General features: G+C 46.6%; 1 protein-coding gene across 1 annotated transcript in view; it reads left to right on the top strand.

Moving 5' to 3' along the window:
- The window catches only part of LOC124008120 (rho GTPase-activating protein 20-like), a 25,061-nt gene extending 9,073 nt beyond the window's left edge, over window positions 1-15,988 (top strand). Inside the window, 15 exon segments of the mRNA XM_046319117.1 lie at window positions 74-159; window positions 1,916-2,086; window positions 2,223-2,274; window positions 2,277-2,374; window positions 2,787-2,828; window positions 6,187-6,355; window positions 6,482-6,548; window positions 6,645-6,833; window positions 7,061-7,242; window positions 8,861-9,025; window positions 10,009-10,133; window positions 11,067-11,256; window positions 12,130-12,232; window positions 12,430-13,415; window positions 13,523-15,988. Of these exon segments, the coding sequence (XP_046175073.1) occupies window positions 74-159; window positions 1,916-2,086; window positions 2,223-2,274; window positions 2,277-2,374; window positions 2,787-2,828; window positions 6,187-6,355; window positions 6,482-6,548; window positions 6,645-6,833; window positions 7,061-7,242; window positions 8,861-9,025; window positions 10,009-10,133; window positions 11,067-11,256; window positions 12,130-12,232; window positions 12,430-13,415; window positions 13,523-14,353 (3,456 nt within the window). The 3' untranslated portion in view covers window positions 14,354-15,988.
- Window positions 15,989-17,802: the final 1,814 nt, after the last annotated feature.

Below are 17,802 nucleotides of genomic sequence, written 5' to 3'. Positions count from 1 at the left end.
CTCTCTCCTCTCTCTCTCTCTCTGTTTCCCTCCATCTCCACCCCTATCATACCCCTCTCTCTCTCCGCCACAGAGGATGAAGTCTCTGAGCCATCGTCGACAGTCCGCTCCCTCTTTGGTCATCAACAAAGCCCTGACCAGATCCAGAACTTTCTCCAGGTATGTTGAGGGACTAGGGACATTTCACATAAACTAGGTGTAAAGGTCAAATCCTAGCTCAACAAAAATTACACAACTCAACGTTTCCTGCAAATCTCCCATCAATATCACACTCGGAGCTTGAGTTAAGTGGGTTTTCCAGTTAGGATTCAGCTCTCAAGGTAGAGCTCTAAGTCAACAGTTTCCATTCTATTTCTATGGTTCTCTCTTGGCTAGAGAGGTGGCCATGGGTTGTGATAATCATAGATTAGAGAGGTCAAGGGTCACACTGGCTGAACTTGAGGAGACAGTCTGTGTGAGTTTGTGTGTGCGTGCGAGTGAGTGTCTATGTGTGTGCTTGTGTGTTTTTGTAAGTGTGTGTGTACGTGCGTACCCTGGTCAAAATGAAGGAGACAGCAGTGCACTATTTAAAAAAATAAAAACAGTTTCTTAGGCTCTCCCCATAGGAGAACCCTCTGTAGAAAGGGTTTCACCTGGAACCAAAAATGGTTCTTCAAAGGGTTCTCCAATGGGTACAGCCTTTTAGGTTCTAGATAACAGCCTTTTTTCTAAGTGTGTTATCAGTCTGAGTTAGCTGTCTGAAGGGACTGACCCAAACAGGGAGACAGACCAGACATCCTCCTCCCAGCCTGGATGTGTGACAGGGTCATTACTGCTTAGACGACCCCTGGGACTCTGAGCTGTGATTGAGAGGAGTGGAAGGACCTGGACCAAGTTATTTAATTGAGTGAGAGTTGCGCCTACGTCTTCCAAATACTCGGAGGGGTGATCTCATAATCTGCACCACACTACAGACGCTTAACAGGAAGGAGTGGAACGACTTCATTACTAAGAGAGGAGTTAAGAGAGGAGAGGACAGAGTTTTTCCATCTGTTTGTGTGTGTGTTCACATGCTATATGTCAAGGCAGTTGTGAAATGAATGGTTCACATTGATCTCCAGTTGTTGTTATACACACACACACACACACACACACACACACACACACACACACACACACACACACACACACACACACACACACACACACACACACACACACACACACACACACACACACACACACACACACACACACACACACACACACACACACACACACACACCAAGCTCCTAGTCCTAGAGTGGTTCTCCTCTCAGGCATCGCTAATCCTCTCAGATAGCTAATCCATCCCAATCAGGATCTGGGATCTATTAATATCCCTGGCTTTGACCCTCTGTCCAGGGCAGTGAATAACCATATTAAAGACATACTGGAGGTGTGTTCATCCGCCCTGGTGACTACTAACCTAAATGACCCCTTTCACAGCAGGGTCACATTCCATTTAATCCAACAGTTCAACCACATACCCCATAATGTTGATTCCCTGAACTAAAGTTCCTGCATACATTTTTGACCTTTTTTTAACATTGTTTCGGTTGTATAATTTGGTTAGGAAAGAATATATGTATTTATTCTGGAAAACTGTGTTTAGATTGGATGTATATGTATATTTTCTACCCAGATTTAGATTGGATGTATATTTTCTACCCAGATTTAGATTGGATGTATATTTTCTACCCAGATTTAGATTGGATGTATATTTTCTACCCAGATTTAGATTGGATGTATATTTTCTACCCATATTTAGATTGGATGTATATGTATATTTTCTACCCAGATTTAGATTGGATGTATATTTTCTACCCAGATTTAGATTGGATGTATATTTTCTACCCAGATTTAGATTGGATGTATATGTATATTTTCTACCCAGAGAGAGCTTCCTGGTTCCTGTGTGTCCAGAGACGTGCCCATTGGTCCAGTCGTTCCTGTGTCCTAATAGGGTGTTCCTCCTGCACGACCACGTCACGCTGAAGACAGGGCTGCAGACTCAGGACAGAGACCTCTTCCTCTTCACCGACATCTTCATCATTGCCAAGTCCAAGTAAGAGTGAGAGAGGGAGGAGGAAGGTGGGAGATGGAGGGGGTAAAGAGAGAGAAAGATGAGGAGGATGACAGAAGGGCAGTGAATGAAAATGAGTGTGTGTGTGTCTCTGACATCTGTTGTTTGTCATCCTCAGGTCTCCCACACACTTCAAGCTGAAGGCCCAGGTGTGTGTGGGTGAGATGTGGATACAGCCCAGTGTATGGAGGACGTATGTGAGGGCAGCACCAACCCAGAGAGGAGCTTCGTCATGGGCTGGCCCACCTGCAACTGTGTGGTCACCTTCAGGTACACAACAGACATTCTGGGTCTGCACTCTGCACTGCGTATTTCTGAGCAGTGAAGCATTGCTTATATATACACAGCAGGGGAGGCTGGTGGGAGGAGCTATTGGAGGATGGGCTCACTGTAATGGCTGGAATGGGATTCATGGAACTGAGTCAAGCATGTGGTTTCCATACGTGTTTGATACCGTTTCATTTACTCCATTCCAGCCATTACAATGAGTCTGTCCTCCTGTAGCTCCTCCCACCAGCCTCCTCCGATAAACATTATGGCCGTTATAGGTTGTATATATTTCAACCTGGTACATTTTTACAGGTGGTTCTATAAGTTGCTGTAGAATGTGTTTTAGGTTCTTATTTGACATGTTTAGGTTGATCGTGTTGTTGTTCTGACATTTATGGTTTATCTTTACCAGCTCTGAGGTCCAGAAGGAGAGATGGCTCTCCATGCTCAAAAGGTGAGCAACAGACAAGCCTTCATGGTTTATCTTTACCAGCTCTGAGGTCCAGAAGGAGAGATGGCTCTCCATGCTCAAAAGGTGAGCAACAGACAAGCCTTCATGGTTTATCTTTACCAGCTCTGGGGTCCAGAAGGAGAGCTGGCTCTCCATGCTCAAAAGGTGAGCAACAGACAAGCCTTCATGGTTTATCTTTACCAGCTCTGAGGTCCAGAAGGAGAGCTGGCTCTCCATGCTCAAAAGGTGAGCAACAGACAAGCCTTCATGGTTTATCTTTACCAGCTCTGAGGTCCAGAAGGAGAGATGGCTCTCCATGCTCAAAAGGTGAGCAACAGACAAGCCTTCATGGTTTATCTTTACCAGCTCTGAGGTCCAGAAGGAGAGCTGGCTCTCCATGCTCAAAAGGTGAGCAACAGACAAGCCTTCATGGTTTATCTTTACCAGCTCTGAGGTCAAGCCTTCATGGTTTATCTTTACCAGCTCTGAGGTCCAGAAGGAGAGATGGCTCTCCATGCTCAAAAGGTGAGCAACAGACAAGCCTTCATGGTTTATCTTTACCAGCTCTGAGGTCCAGAAGGAGAGATGGCTCTCCATGCTCAAAAGGTGAGCAACAGACAAGCCTTCATGGTTTATCTTTACCAGCTCTGAGGTCCAGAAGGAGAGATGGCTCTCCATGCTCAAAAGGTGAGCAACAGACAAGCCTTCATGGTTTATCTTTACCAGCTCTGGGGTCCAGAAGGAGAGCTGGCTCTCCATGCTCAAAAGGTGAGCAACAGACAAGCCTTCATGGTTTATCTTTACCAGCTCTGAGGTCCAGAAGGAGAGATGGCTCTCCATGCTCAAAAGGTGAGCAACAGACAAGCCTTCATGGTTTATCTTTACCAGCTCTGAGGTCCAGAAGGAGAGATGGCTCTCCATGCTCAAAAGGTGAGCAACAGACAAGCCTTCATGGTTTATCTTTACCAGCTCTGAGGTCCAGAAGGAGAGCTGGCTCTCCATGCTCAAAAGGTGAGCAACAGACAAGCCTTCATGGTTTATCTTTACCAGCTCTGAGGTCCAGAAGGAGAGATGGCTCTCCATGCTCAAAAGGTGAGCAACAGACAAGCCTTCATGGTTTATCTTTACCAGCTCTGAGGTCCAGAAGGAGAGATGGCTCTCCATGCTCAAAAGGTGAGCAACAGACAAGCCTTCATGGTTTATCTTTACCAGCTCTGAGGTCCAGAAGGAGAGATGGCTCTCCATGCTCAAAAGGTGAGCAACAGACAAGCCTTCATGGTTTATCTTTACCAGCTCTGGGGTCCAGAAGGAGAGATGGCTCTCCATGCTCAAAAGGTGAGCAACAGACAAGCCTTCATGGTTTATCTTTACCAGCTCTGAGGTCCAGAAGGAGAGATGGCTCTCCATGCTCAAAAGGTGAGCAACAGACAAGCCTTCATGGTTTATCTTTACCAGCTCTGAGGTCCAGAAGGAGAGATGGCTCTCCATGAAAGGTGAGCAACAGACAAGCCTTCATGGTTTATCTTTACCAGCTCTGAGGTCCAGAAGGAGAGATGGCTCTCCATGCTCAAAAGGTGAGCAACAGACAAGCCTTCATGGTTTATCTTTACCAGCTCTGAGGTCCAGAAGGAGAGATGGCTCTCCATGCTCAAAAGGTGAGCAACAGACAAGCCTTCATGGTTTATCTTTACCAGCTCTGAGGTCCAGAAGGAGAGATGGCTCTCCATGCTCAAAAGGTGAGCAACAGACAAGCCTTCATGGTTTATCTTTACCAGCTCTGAGGTCCAGAAGGAGAGATGGCTCTCCATGCTCAAAAGGTGAGCAACAGACAAGCCTTCATGGTTTATCTTTACCAGCTCTGGGGTCCAGAAGGAGAGATGGCTCTCCATGCTCAAAAGGTGAGCAACAGACAAGCCTTCATGGTTTATCTTTACCAGCTCTGAGGTCCAGAAGGAGAGATGGCTCTCCATGCTCAAAAGGTGTTTATCTTTACCAGCTCTGAGGTCCAGAAGGAGAGATGGCTCTCCATGCTCAAAAGGTGAGCAACAGACAAGCCTTCATGGTTTATCTTTACCAGCTCTGGGGTCCAGAAGGAGAGATGGCTCTCCATGCTCAAAAGGTGAGCAACAGACAAGCCTTCATGGTTTATCTTTACCAGCTCTGAGGTCCAGAAGGAGAGATGGCTCTCCATGCTCAAAAGGTGAGCAACAGACAAGCCTTCATGGTTTATCTTTACCAGCTCTGAGGTCCAGAAGGAGAGATGGCTCTCCATGCTCAAAAGGTGAGCAACAGACAAGCCTTCATGGTTTATCTTTACCAGCTCTGAGGTCCAGAAGGAGAGATGGCTCTCCATGCTCAAAAGGTGAGCAACAGACAAGCCTTCATGGTTTATCTTTACCAGCTCTGAGGTCCAGAAGGAGAGCTGGCTCTCCATGCTCAAAAGGTGAGCAACAGACAAGCCTTCATGGTTTATCTTTACCAGCTCTGAGGTCCAGAAGGAGAGATGGCTCTCCATGCTCAAAAGGTGAGCAACAGACAAGCCTTCATGGTTTATCTTTACCAGCTCTGAGGTCCAGAAGGAGAGATGGCTCTCCATGCTCAAAGGTGAGCAACAGACAAGCCTTCATGGTTTATCTTTACCAGCTCTGAGGTCCAGAAGGAGAGATGGCTCTCCATGCTCAAAAGGTGAGCAACAGACAAGCCTTCATGGTTTATCTTTACCAGCTCTGAGGTCCAGAAGGAGAGATGGCTCTCCATGCTCAAAAGGTGAGCAACAGACAAGCCTTCATGGTTTATCTTTACCAGCTCTGAGGTCCAGAAGGAGAGATGGCTCTCCATGCTCAAAAGGTGAGCAACAGACAAGCCTTCATGGTTTATCTTTACCAGCTCTGAGGTCCAGAAGGAGAGATGGCTCTCCATGCTCAAAAGGTGAGCAACAGACAAGCCTTCATGGTTTATCTTTACCAGCTCTGAGGTCCAGAAGGAGAGATGGCTCTCCATGCTCAAAAGGTGAGCAACAGACAAGCCTTCATGGTTTATCTTTACCAGCTCTGAGGTCCAGAAGGAGAGATGGCTCTCCATGCTCAAAAGGTGAGCAACAGACAAGCCTTCATGGTTTATCTTTACCAGCTCTGAGGTCCAGAAGGAGAGATGGCTCTCCATGCTCAAAAGGTGAGCAACAGACAAGCCTTCATGGTTTATCTTTACCAGCTCTGAGGTCCAGAAGGAGAGATGGCTCTCCATGCTCAAAAGGTGAGCAACAGATAAGCCTTCATGGTTTCTTCTACTGTAAACGTATGTTGATGCGTGTCCAGTATGTGTTCTGCCTGTGGGCTGGATCCTAACTTTCCTGTTTTTCCAGTCTATTAGAAGAGGAGAAGGAAAAGGATGATCCTAAAACCATTCCACTGAAGGTGTTTGGGAAAGGCATCGGGAGTTGTGCTCAGGTCGTCAGTAAGACCTTGGGTGTCAGTAACTCTGATTCAACCAATGAGGTTGTCCGACTCGCTCTTCAACAGTTTGGTGTCACGGTGTGTATAGAATCGAGAGATACTGTTTTGTTTGTGTCATGTGTTGTTGTTATCTTGACTAATGTAGTTTTTTTTAGTGTTTTTGTTTATCTTGGTTCTTAGAATATCTTTGTCTGTGTTACATAGAGCTGTGTGAAGGACTACCAGCTGTGGGTAAGCTCCAAGAGGGACAACGCCCCTTACCCTCTCATTGGTGAGATTCTAACTAAGGTCTTGCCTGGAACTAGCCTGGAACTAAATCCTACTGGAACCCCTGACCTCTGACCTTTATGCCCTAACCCTCTCCCAGGTCACGAGTTCCCTTTCAGTATCCAGATGAGTCATATGAGGGAGCCCCTGGCCCAGCCGGGCCGCAGGGACACAGTTCCACCTCCAGACAGACAGAGGGCGATGCACTGCGACCAGGTACAGGTGGACAAACAGTGCCAGTTCATCCTAAAGACCCGATCCAGCTCAACAACAACAACGTCTGTGATTGGTGAGGACTGAGGAGGTGCTTAATGTACTAATACTAGTCTATAAAAGGTTTATTAATGGTCTATTACTGGTCTGTTACTGATGGTCCAGAATTGGCTCGTTTTTGCTGTCACGCTTTCTCTTGTTACTCTATTGATTCCCTTTCTCTCCTCTCTCCTGTGTCAAACTGCAAATGATTTGATCTCTCTGTTGTGACCACGTCCTGTCTGACCTGACATCTCTCTCCAGTAGACCCAGCTCAGAAGCCCTTCAAGCGAAGGCGTTCTCTCATCAACTGGGCTTTCTGGAAAGGCTCCAATCCTAACCTCCACAGTTCCTCTACAAACCTCTCCTCTCCTGCCCCCGGCTACCTGTTTGGCCAATCGCTGAGCACCATCTGTTGGGACAACTCCCTGCCCAAGCCCGTCATGGTGAGTGAGGCGATGATGTCACAGTGACTTCAGAATGACATCATCACAGTGATTTGAGGAATTCGCTTGAAAATGTATCAATCTAATCTGCAACCTCTGTCTCTCTCTCTGTCACTCTGTCACTCTCTCTGTCACTCTCTCTGTCTCTCTCTCTGTCACTCTCTCTGTCTCTGTCACTCTCTCTGTCTCTCTCTCTGTCTCTCTCTCTCTCTCTCTCTCTCTCTGTCTCTCTCTCTGTCTCTCTCTGTCTCTGTATCTCTCTCTGTCACTCTCTCTGTCTCTCTCTGTCTCTGTATCTCTCTCTGTCTCTCTCTCTGTCTCTCTCTGTCTCTGTATCTCTCTCTGTCACTCTCTCTGTCTCTCTCTCTGTCTCTCTCTGTCTCTGTATCTCTCTCTGTCACTCTCTCTGTCTCTCTCTGTCTCTGTATCTCTCTCTGTCACTCTCTCTGTCACTCTCTCTGTCTCTCTCTCTGTCTCTCTCTCTCTCTCTCTCTCTCTCTGTCTCTCTCTCTGTCTCTCTCTGTCTCTGTATCTCTCTCTGTCACTCTCTCTGTCTCTCTCTCTGTCACTCTCTGTCACTCTCTGTCTCTCTCTCTGTCACTCTCTCTGTCTCTCTCTCTGTCTCTCTCTGTCTCTGTATCTCTCTCTGTCACTCTCTCTGTCTCTCTCTGTCTCTGTATCTCTCTCTGTCACTCTCTCTGTCACTCTCTCTGTCTCTCTCTCTGTCTCTCTCTCTCTCTCTCTCTCTCTCTGTCTCTCTCTCTGTCTCTCTCTGTCTCTGTATCTCTCTCTGTCTCTCTCTCTCTCTCTCTCTCTCTCTCTGTCTCTCTCTCTGTCTCTCTCTCTCTCTCTCTCTCTCTCTCTCTCTCTCTCTGTCTCTCTCTGTCTCTGTATCTCTCTCTGTCACTCTCTCTGTCTCTCTCTCTGTCTCTCTCTGTCTCTGTATCTCTCTCTGTCACTCTCTCTGTCTCTCTCTGTCTCTGTATCTCTCTCTGTCACTCTCTCTGTCACTCTCTCTGTCTCTCTCTCTGTCTCTCTCTCTCTCTCTCTCTCTCTCTGTCTCTCTCTCTGTCTCTCTCTGTCTCTGTATCTCTCTCTGTCACTCTCTCTGTCTCTCTCTGTCTCTGTCTGTCACTCTCTCTGTCTCTCTCTCTGTCACTCTCTCTGTCTCTCTCTCTGTCACTCTCTGTCTCTGTCACTCTCTCTGTCTCTCTCTCTCTGTCTCTCTCTGTCTCTGTATCTCTCTCTGTCACTCTCTCTGTCTCTCTCTGTCTCTGTCTGTCACTCTCTCTGTCTCTCTCTCTGTCACTCTCTCTGTCTCTCTCTCTGTCACTCTCTCTGTCACTCTCTCTGTCTCTCTCTCTCTCTGTCTCTCTCTGTCACTCTCTCTGTCTCTCTCTCTGTCTCTCTCTGTCACTCTCTCTGTCTCTCTCTCTGTCTCTGTCTCTCTCTCTGTCACTCTCTCTGTCTCTCTCTCTGTCACTCTCTCTGTCTCTGTCACTCTCTCTGTCACTCTCTCTGTCTCTCTCTCTCTGTCTCTCTCTGTCTCTCTCTCTGTCACTCTCTGTCTCTCTCTCTGTCACTCTCTGTCACTCTCTGTCTCTCTCTCTGTCACTAGGACATGCTGGTGTTTCTGTACAACGAGGGTCCGTTCACGCGGGGGATATTCCGACGGTCAGCGGGGGCGAGGGCGTGTCGTGAACTCAGGGACAGACTGGATTCTGGGGCTCAGGATGTCCCGCTGTCACGGGAGCACGTCTTCATCATCGCTGCTGTGTTTAAGGTCCACTCTCTAAAACACGCTTGACAACTCTGAAGTCTGTGGCAGAATTACATCAATTATACCAATGTTGTGGTGTTATGTAGGCCTTATGGCAGGCGGAGGGTTCAAGTGAAGTGGAACCAAATGTACTTTCATCACCTGAGGAAAAACAGGTTTAACTTTTGTGCTTAGTAAATCTGGTCACCTTGTAGGACCGTGGCAGATGAAGCTGTAAAGAAACATGCGGCTGTCAGATTGATGCTGTAGTATTGAGGTTGGGGGGGAAAAACGCTCAAAACGCCTTAAACTATATAACTGATCAATGCACCATCAAACCAGGTCATTTAATGCTTTAAAATGGCTGCAGAACTGCAATTTCTTACCGATCTCTAGAGCTTCCGACCTGTGAAATGACATCAACACATACAGGGGGGAGTTACTGGCTAGCTACAGCGGCTCCATTTAGCTAACGAACTAGCTACGTCAGTCGCGGCGAGCATGACCAGAATGACACGTCGATGGACCACCAACGGCACACTCCATTTTCTGTTTGAAAATTGAGAAAGAGGCGGAGTTGGACTGTTTTTCGTGCCCAAAGTCGACCTTTGAGCCTTGTGAATGACTAATGTCAGGGAAGGACATTGTCCTTGCTTGCCAAGTGTTACATTACACCTGTGCCCTTGTGGTGTGTTGTTGTCGTCAATCCAATTATCGACTCATATCTCGTAGCAATGCAGCAATGCAGCACAGGCTGTGCCAAAAACTATAGCTAAATAGAGATAAGGTTGTCCAATTGAATCTGTAGCTCATAATCTGGGCGAGATCCACTGAGTGAGTCTGAAGACGTTAACAGTCACATCTAAAAGTCTATGACGACAAATTAAGGTGTCCACCTAAAACTTCACCTCAAAATGAACTTCAATGATATTTTACTGTTGTATATTTTTTTGTTCCATTATAAATTGTGTCAGTCTAGTGACTCTGGTCTCTGTCTCGACATTCAGGACTTCCTGCGGAACATTCCGGGCAGTCTGCTGTGTTCCGACCTCTATGAACAGTGGATGGATGTGATGGAGGAAGCAGAATCGGAGGAGGCAGAGGAGGAGGAGCAGGCACAGGATATAACGAGGTAGACAGACACTTTCCATCCTCACCTGTATCAGCAGTAGCCTACTCGCCCAGTAATAGGCTGAGTAATGAACCAGGTGATTTAGTTATGAAAGGGAAACTCCTCTATAGGGTTTTACGAGTGCCAGGATCCACTGCTTCCCTCAGCTCAGTGTTCTAATCATGGAGAGTTTTGTCTCCATGGTTCACAGAGCTTTTCAGCTAGCTTCTCTAAACAGGCAGAGTACAGGGTTAGGGACAGCGTCAGCACGACTGTAGAACACTTTAAAGTAGGAAAATATTGGGCAAACTGAATATTCCTCCTGGGCATTCAACTATTTGTTATCGATTCGTTCCACCCAGTCACAAGGGAGCCGCGTGAGAGAGTGAGAGAGTGAGTGAGAGAGTGAGAGAGTGAGTGAGTGAGTGAGTGAGTGAGTGAGAGTGGTGAGTGAGTGAGTGAGTGAGTGAGTGAGTGAGTGAGTGAGTGAAAGAAAGAGAGAGTGTGTGAACTGTTATGTTATCATTCATTTCTGTGCTGGAAAGCAGAGTCCATGTTCAGATGGAGGTAGAGGTAGCCCTTTAAGACAGATCTAGGATCAGATTACCACGTTACTTGAATCCTAATCATAACCATCAGGCTAATGAGAAACATCTGACCACATATCAGTCATTAAGGGCAGCTTGTACCTACACAAATCTAATCAAGTTGTATTATTTGTATTGTGTTTTAAATGTGTGTGACTGTCCTTGTCTATCAGTGTTTTGTCCCAGGAAGAGTTCTGCTGCTTCTACAAAAGCTAATAGGGATCCAAATAAACAAATAAATAAACAAACCAGCGTCTGGAGTTTTTCCTGTCAGGGAAAACTCCAGACCCTGTTCATACTGTAAATAATACACATTTTGATAACCAATAATAACCTTTGACCCATCTGTGACCCTACTTCACTGCAGGCTGATTGGTCTACTGCCCAAAGAGAACGCCCTGTTGCTACGCCACGTGGTCGCCGTGCTGCACGGTATCCAGGAAAACGCCCATGACAACCAGATGAACGCCTTCAACCTGTCTGTGTGCATTGCTCCCAGCATGCTCTGGGCTCCGGGCCCCAGCAGCCCCGAGGCGGAGGGGGAGGGCGCCAAGAAGGTGAGGGGACGACTGGAGGGGTAATCCACATAAGCACTTTCCCTTGACCCCTAACCTTTATCTAGGCTAGGCTCCACTTAAGCCTTTATCCTGTAACCTAGTGAATGGTCACTCAAACACTGGAAAACCACAGTAGAGTAACAGTTAACATGTAGCTGGGAACTCAACAGTAATGAGAAGGTAGCTGGAAACATAATGGGCTCGCTAGGAAATATGCAACGCATTTCCTTCAGCCTGCAGGGTCAGCACTGTTCTCACACTCGTCTTGCGATGCACACACACACACACACACACTCTACCCCTTCCCTCACAATGGGTGTTGTTTTTTCTCTAATAGTGTAGCAGTTAATTCTAATTCTATGGCTAACAGATTTGTCTGACGGCTCTGCTAACATAGCAAAAATGTATTTATGCAACAAAGTCTTAGGTTACAAGTTAGTTCATGTGTTCCATAGCCAGTTAGCCCCTAGAAGCTTATCTCGCGTGCCGAGACTGAAAATACAGACAGAGCGACATCAATGTAACCATCAGAGCCATTTTGGGGCTGCATTTGTGTCAGTTCATCACCATATCAACGGAATGTCCAACCCACTCGGAATAGTTTGTTCTTTCTCTGAGAAGGTTATCTGGTAAATTCCCATCATTCACGTCACTCCTGCGTTCCTGTTTCATGCCGTTAGAAAGCTGTGAAGCCCTTTGTCCTAAGAATAGACCCACTTCTCTATCTTGGAGACTGATTTCTCATGAGAAAAACACGATGTGTCTTAAATGCTAGTTGTTGGTTTAACTCGAGGCCTAATAAAAAGATACATAGAGCTCAGTATCTGTAGTAGTTCCTCCAGGTTAAAGACCTGTCCCCTGTCCTGTCCCCAGGTGTGTGACCTGGTGAGGTATATGATAGAACACTGCCAGGAGGTCCTCGGAGAGGATGTCACCTCTGTGTTTGGAGGTCTACCCCGGAAACGTGCCGAATCGGGTATCTCACACACACACACACACACACACACACACACACACACACACACACACACACACACACACACACACACACACACACACACACTAACATCTCTGCTTATGCAAAGATTCCCCTGCTCAAAAGCACACAACACCTAATTTTCTCCTCTTCCTGTCTGTCCACCTCTATCTCTCTCTTTCTCATTCTCTCCACAGACGTGTCTTCCTTCCACCTGACCGACTCATCTTATGACAGCCTGGAGAACATGCTGAATGATGACAGCAGTGAGTCTCCATGCCTCCACACCTCACGGCGGCGCTGGAGAGCCAAGCCCCTGCAGGGCAGCCTGGACTCGGTCCTCACCCTGAGTGACTGCGACCAGGAGCAGCCCGACCTGGACACAGACCCCGACACCACAGACCCCCAATCTGGCAACCACCACCACCGTGATACGATCACACAACCTGGATCTGGCAACCTCCTCCAACCCTCAACCCCAGCCCGAGGCAGGACCAGGAAACTCAGCCCAGCTGTGTCCCCCTCCTCCTGTCCCAGCCCCCCAGCTCCTCGGAGGGGGGGGAGGAGGTGCTCAGAGCCGGCCATAGGGTACTCTGTGGCCAGCTTTGTGGCGCAACTGGCAGGGAACACAGACAGTCTGGGTAGCATCGATGACCTGGCTGGAGGTGGGGAGATGTTTCACAGCTTACAGAAGGATGGACATACACAGACACACGGACTCACACACACAGGGGAGTGGAATGGCAGTAAGGGTGTGTGTGAGGGTTCGGGGTCACAAGGTGCACAGACGCCACGCCGGAACGCGAGCTACTCCAGTCTCTCTTCGCCGCCCACCTCCCCCACCCCCACACGCTCCTCAGTGGACTCCCTGGACAGCCTCCTCTCCCACTCCAGCATCCAGTCTGCTCCATTCTGGCAACCCAGGGTGGGACCCAACGCCGCAAGATTGACTCCCTCCCCTGGTCCTCCTGTCCCTCTAACCCCCATACCTTCCCCTACTTCAACTCATAGTCTACCCATCCCCACCCCGGCTCCAGGCCAGGGGCTCAGTCCCAATATCTCCCCGCCGAAGGAGATCCCTTCCTGGGGTACGCTGAAGGGCTGCAGGGGGCTCCATCCCAACACCTGGTTGAAGAGAAGCCACAGACTGTCGCTGTCGCAGCAGGAGGATGAGGGGGGTGTGGTGAGTTCCATTACATGTGGTTGCTGTTTATTAGTACTGTTCATTCATGGAATGTCTCTCTCTTTCACACACAGACTCATCATTTCTCTCTCTTTCTCTCTCTGTAGGTGGGTCCCACTAACAAGACTCTCCCCACTAGCAAGTCATGTCAGGATAAAGGAGGGCTGAAACAGTCATCTGAGGACCCCCCCAAGTCCAGCCTGGCCAGCTGCCCCCCAAAGGCAGGAGGGTTGCAGAATCGCGGCAGGGTGACCAAGGACCGAAGATCCAGTCAAGGCTCGGTGAGCCCACCATCGCGCCAGAGGTCCCAGGAGCATTTCCACTCCTGCTGCTCTCCCTGCTCCCAGCCCACAGACAGACCCCTCACTGTCAAAGAGCTGAGAGAGATACACAGCCGGGCCTGCGCAGCGAGCAACATGGGATATGACGTCACAAACCAGGGCAGCCGTACCCCTCCCCAACATGTGTTCTTTGGGCAGGGTGGACCCAGCTTGTCCCTAGCCAGGCAGAAGTCCCACTCCCTAGCCCCAGGCATGGAGGGTCTCTCTGGGGGCAGGTGTTCCCAGCGCCGGAGTTCCGAGCCTGGGGCAGCACATCTAGACGACGCCCTGGTTCTGGATAAGGCCTCACACCTGGAGAGGCTTCACAGAGAGGCCAAACTGGGTCAGAGGTCAAAGTCAGTGGACGGGTCCCAAGACCTGGGGTTGAAGGTGTCCTGCACGGACCAAAACGGGGCTCCGAAGTTTTGCCTGTCTCCCTCTGCCACCAAGGCCGTGAGGGACTATTTCTCGTCTCACACGCACAGCAATCCCAATAGTGGTCAGCAGGTGGCGCTAGCCCTGATTCAGGGGCAGAGGGAGCGGCTCAGGAGGTGCAGTGATCCCATGCTGGAGCCGGACTTTGACCAACTGCTATTTGCTGAAGAGTCCTACGTGTGAGACCATCACTGGTTGTGAACAGTCACACTAAATGCTTCTACATACAGCTGTGAATGTATAGGTAGAGTCATTTAGGACCAGAACAGAATCAAAACATAGCGCTTATGAGAATCACAGATATAACAACCTTCTGCTTATTGTGGACAAACATTCCTATATTTACAATGCACTTTGCTTTTCAGAATCGATTGGTAATAAGACTCTTCTATATTATTATAGATTCTACTAATGTATCATGTATGTATTAGGAGTAGGGAGGGAAGAGTAGTTTCAGATTATGTAATGTATCGTTTTAGATCGCAGAAGTGAACAAATGTACTTTAGGGATCAGGTTATTTGATTGGATTACATGTGAGATTATTCACAGGGACCCTTGCAATGAACTGCCTATGATCAGTATAAGATTACTAAAACGTTTACTTGTAAACAAAAATTCCTTACTAAACCGTGTCATATTTCAAATGTATGCGAGGCTGTGATTTTGCATTGACAGTATTTTGTAAATAACAAAGACGATCTTGACTGCCAATGAAGCAATGTTGATAATGACAAAGCAAAGTGCTTTAAGCTTACAGCTGTGGTGTTTCCTCAAAAGATTTCTCAAACTCTGTATTTCAATCTGTACTGTATATGTGGCAGGATGTCTGTGTGTCTGAGAGATGTTGTTCTCTATTCACTCTGTATCGCTGAAGCGTTACTGAGTCTGCGATAGAAATGTAAAGGTCATTTTCTGAGCTGACATACCGTATGCAGCGTTTACCGTGAATGCTGTCTCCGCAAAAGCAGGAACGTTGCCTTTAAATTCCATCACGCTGTAAAGTTGAACTTCCACGATGCGGATTGAATAGAGCCCTATGTTTGTATCGATGTGTTTGTGTCTGAGAAGTATACATTAATTATATAATCTGTATGGTAAATTTACAGCATATGCAGTATGATTGTTTGCTTATTTTCTACATTTGAAGGTATTAATTTCATACTAATTGCTGCCAATTGTGTTATGTGCATTTTCGCAAATCTTTCTACACCCTAAATTGTGTGTTGTTCTCTTTGTATTTGTGCCCATAGGATGCTTTAATGTTTAAAGTGTACACGCTGTATTGAGATTGTACACGCTGGCAGATGCCGCCGCTGCTTAATTAAACTGGCTACTACACTCGTTTGATGTGTAATGCATAAGATAATCAGATCAGAAAATAAAACAAACCACCTTGGCTAGTAAGACTAATGGTGCCGTTGTTTCGTTTTCTTTGCAATGCTCTCTCAGTCCAGTAGCACCTGGGAAACTGTCTTTTGAAGTTTGTATTAAACTCAACTACACCCAAACCCCACTGAACTCAAGTTCAGCCAATCACCCACTGTCACCTCAATCAGCAGGACTGGTGCACCCTGGGGATTCCAGAATGCCAGGTTCATGCCAAGCTGTTCTGAATGACTGATGTAAGAACTTATCTAATTAATTCTGCCATGTTGCCATCCAATTAGCTTGGTGCAGTAACTTCCAACATAGATCCAGCTAATAATATCTACAAAATGTAGATCAGGGTGACTGACATAAGAGAAACTACTGATGCACAACCACATTTCTAAATTGCACGTTGTGTATTCTACTATTATAACTCTCAAAAGTACATTGAGCCCCTGACTTGAGTCCCCACCCAAAATGAAATAATATATTTGTTGTCTCCAAAAGGGGGGCCACAGGCTGCCAGTTTCCCAACCCGATGTAGATTGTATGTGGATCCTGTTTGGAAAGAGATTAGCAGGCATTTGAAATCAACAGATTCTGGTTCTATTGTTTGAAAACTGACTCTTCCCAAAGTAACTATACTGAACAAAAATATAAATGCAACATGGAAAGTGTCGGTCCCATGTTTCATGAGCTGAAATAAAAGATCCCAGACATTTTCAAATATGTACAAAAATAGTATTTCTCAAAAATGTGTTTACATCTGTTAGTGAGCATTTCACCTTTGCCAAGATAATCCATCCACCTGACAGATGTGGCATATCAAGAAGCTGATTAAACAGCATGATCATTACACAGGTGCACCTTGTGTTGGGGAAAATAAAAGGCCACTCTAAAAAGTGGTTTTGTCTCAAGTTTGAGGGAGCGTGCAATTGGCATGCTGACTGCAGGAAGGTCCACCAGAGCTGTTGCAAGAGAATAGAATGTTCACTTCTCTACTATAAGCTGCCTCCGTCGTTTTAGGGAATTTGGCAGAACATCCAACCGGCCTGTGTATGGCGTCATGTGGGCGAGTGGTTTGCTGATGTCAACGTTGTGAACAGAGTGCCCCATGGTGGCATTGGGGTTATGGTATGGGCAGGAATAAGCTACAGACAAACACAATTGCATTTTACAATTCAATTTGAATGCACAGAAATACCATAATGAGATGCCGAGGCCCATTTATTTTAATGTATCTGTGACCAACAGAGGCATATCAGTATTCCCAGTCATGTGAAATCCATAGATTAGGGCCTAATTTATTTCAATTGACAGATTTCCTCATAACTCTGTAACATATTTGAAATTGTCACATGTTGCGTTTATATTTTTTCAGTATACATTAAGAGTAAAGCGTATGAAGGACTGAAGTAATACCCCTTCCTGCTGTGTGTCATTTTCTCATTAAAGAACATGTTGGAGGATCCATTTTCTATGGTTGAGCAATACATCATGTTAGTATAATGGTATATTCCCTTGAGGGTGGTTTCTCTTCAGAGCCAACAACAGGACAGACAAACAGACTAATTAGAAAGTCAATTTTAATACAGCATTTCTGACTAGACACAGATGAGTGCTATTTACAATCACGTGGAATATGAAATGAATATTTGATTACACGAGTGGTAGGACAACACTAAAGACAGTAAGGCTACACAACTTGATAAAACAAAGACTAGGGTGGCCATAGAAGTGACAAGATAAGGCATCCTAACCAGTCTCGCCTCTGGCCAGATTAATGGGTGTCATTCTGAAGTCTGGATGGGTGACTTTACAATCCTGTTTCAGCTGGTATTTACTCAGAAACTACATGGTGACAAGCTGCACTTCTTGGTACTTATTTTAAAGAATTCAATACAATTGGTAACGTGTATTGGTCATTGATAATAGCACAACAAACAAAAAAATATTTGAATGTGTTATTTCCAAGTACTCACCAGGGAGGTAGTGGACTATGAAAGTGATCATAATACCCTTACATTCACTGGAGAACATCTACACAGAACAAAAATATAAATGCAACATGTAAAATATTGGTCCCATGTTTCATAAACTGAAAGAAAAGATCCCAGAAATGTTCCATGTGCATAAAAAGCTTATTTCTCTCATTTTTGTGCACACATCTGTTTACATTCCTGTTAGTGAGCATTTCTCCATTGCCAAGATAATCCATCCACCCGACAGGTGTGGCATATCAAGAAGCTGATTAAACAGCACG

Source organism: Oncorhynchus gorbuscha, linkage group LG21 (assembly GCF_021184085.1).
Source record: "Oncorhynchus gorbuscha isolate QuinsamMale2020 ecotype Even-year linkage group LG21, OgorEven_v1.0, whole genome shotgun sequence".
NCBI classification, from domain to species: Eukaryota; Metazoa; Chordata; class Actinopteri; order Salmoniformes; family Salmonidae; genus Oncorhynchus; species Oncorhynchus gorbuscha.
The sequence above is the reverse complement of the archived record's forward strand: the minus strand, read 5'-3'. Positions and strand labels throughout refer to the sequence as shown.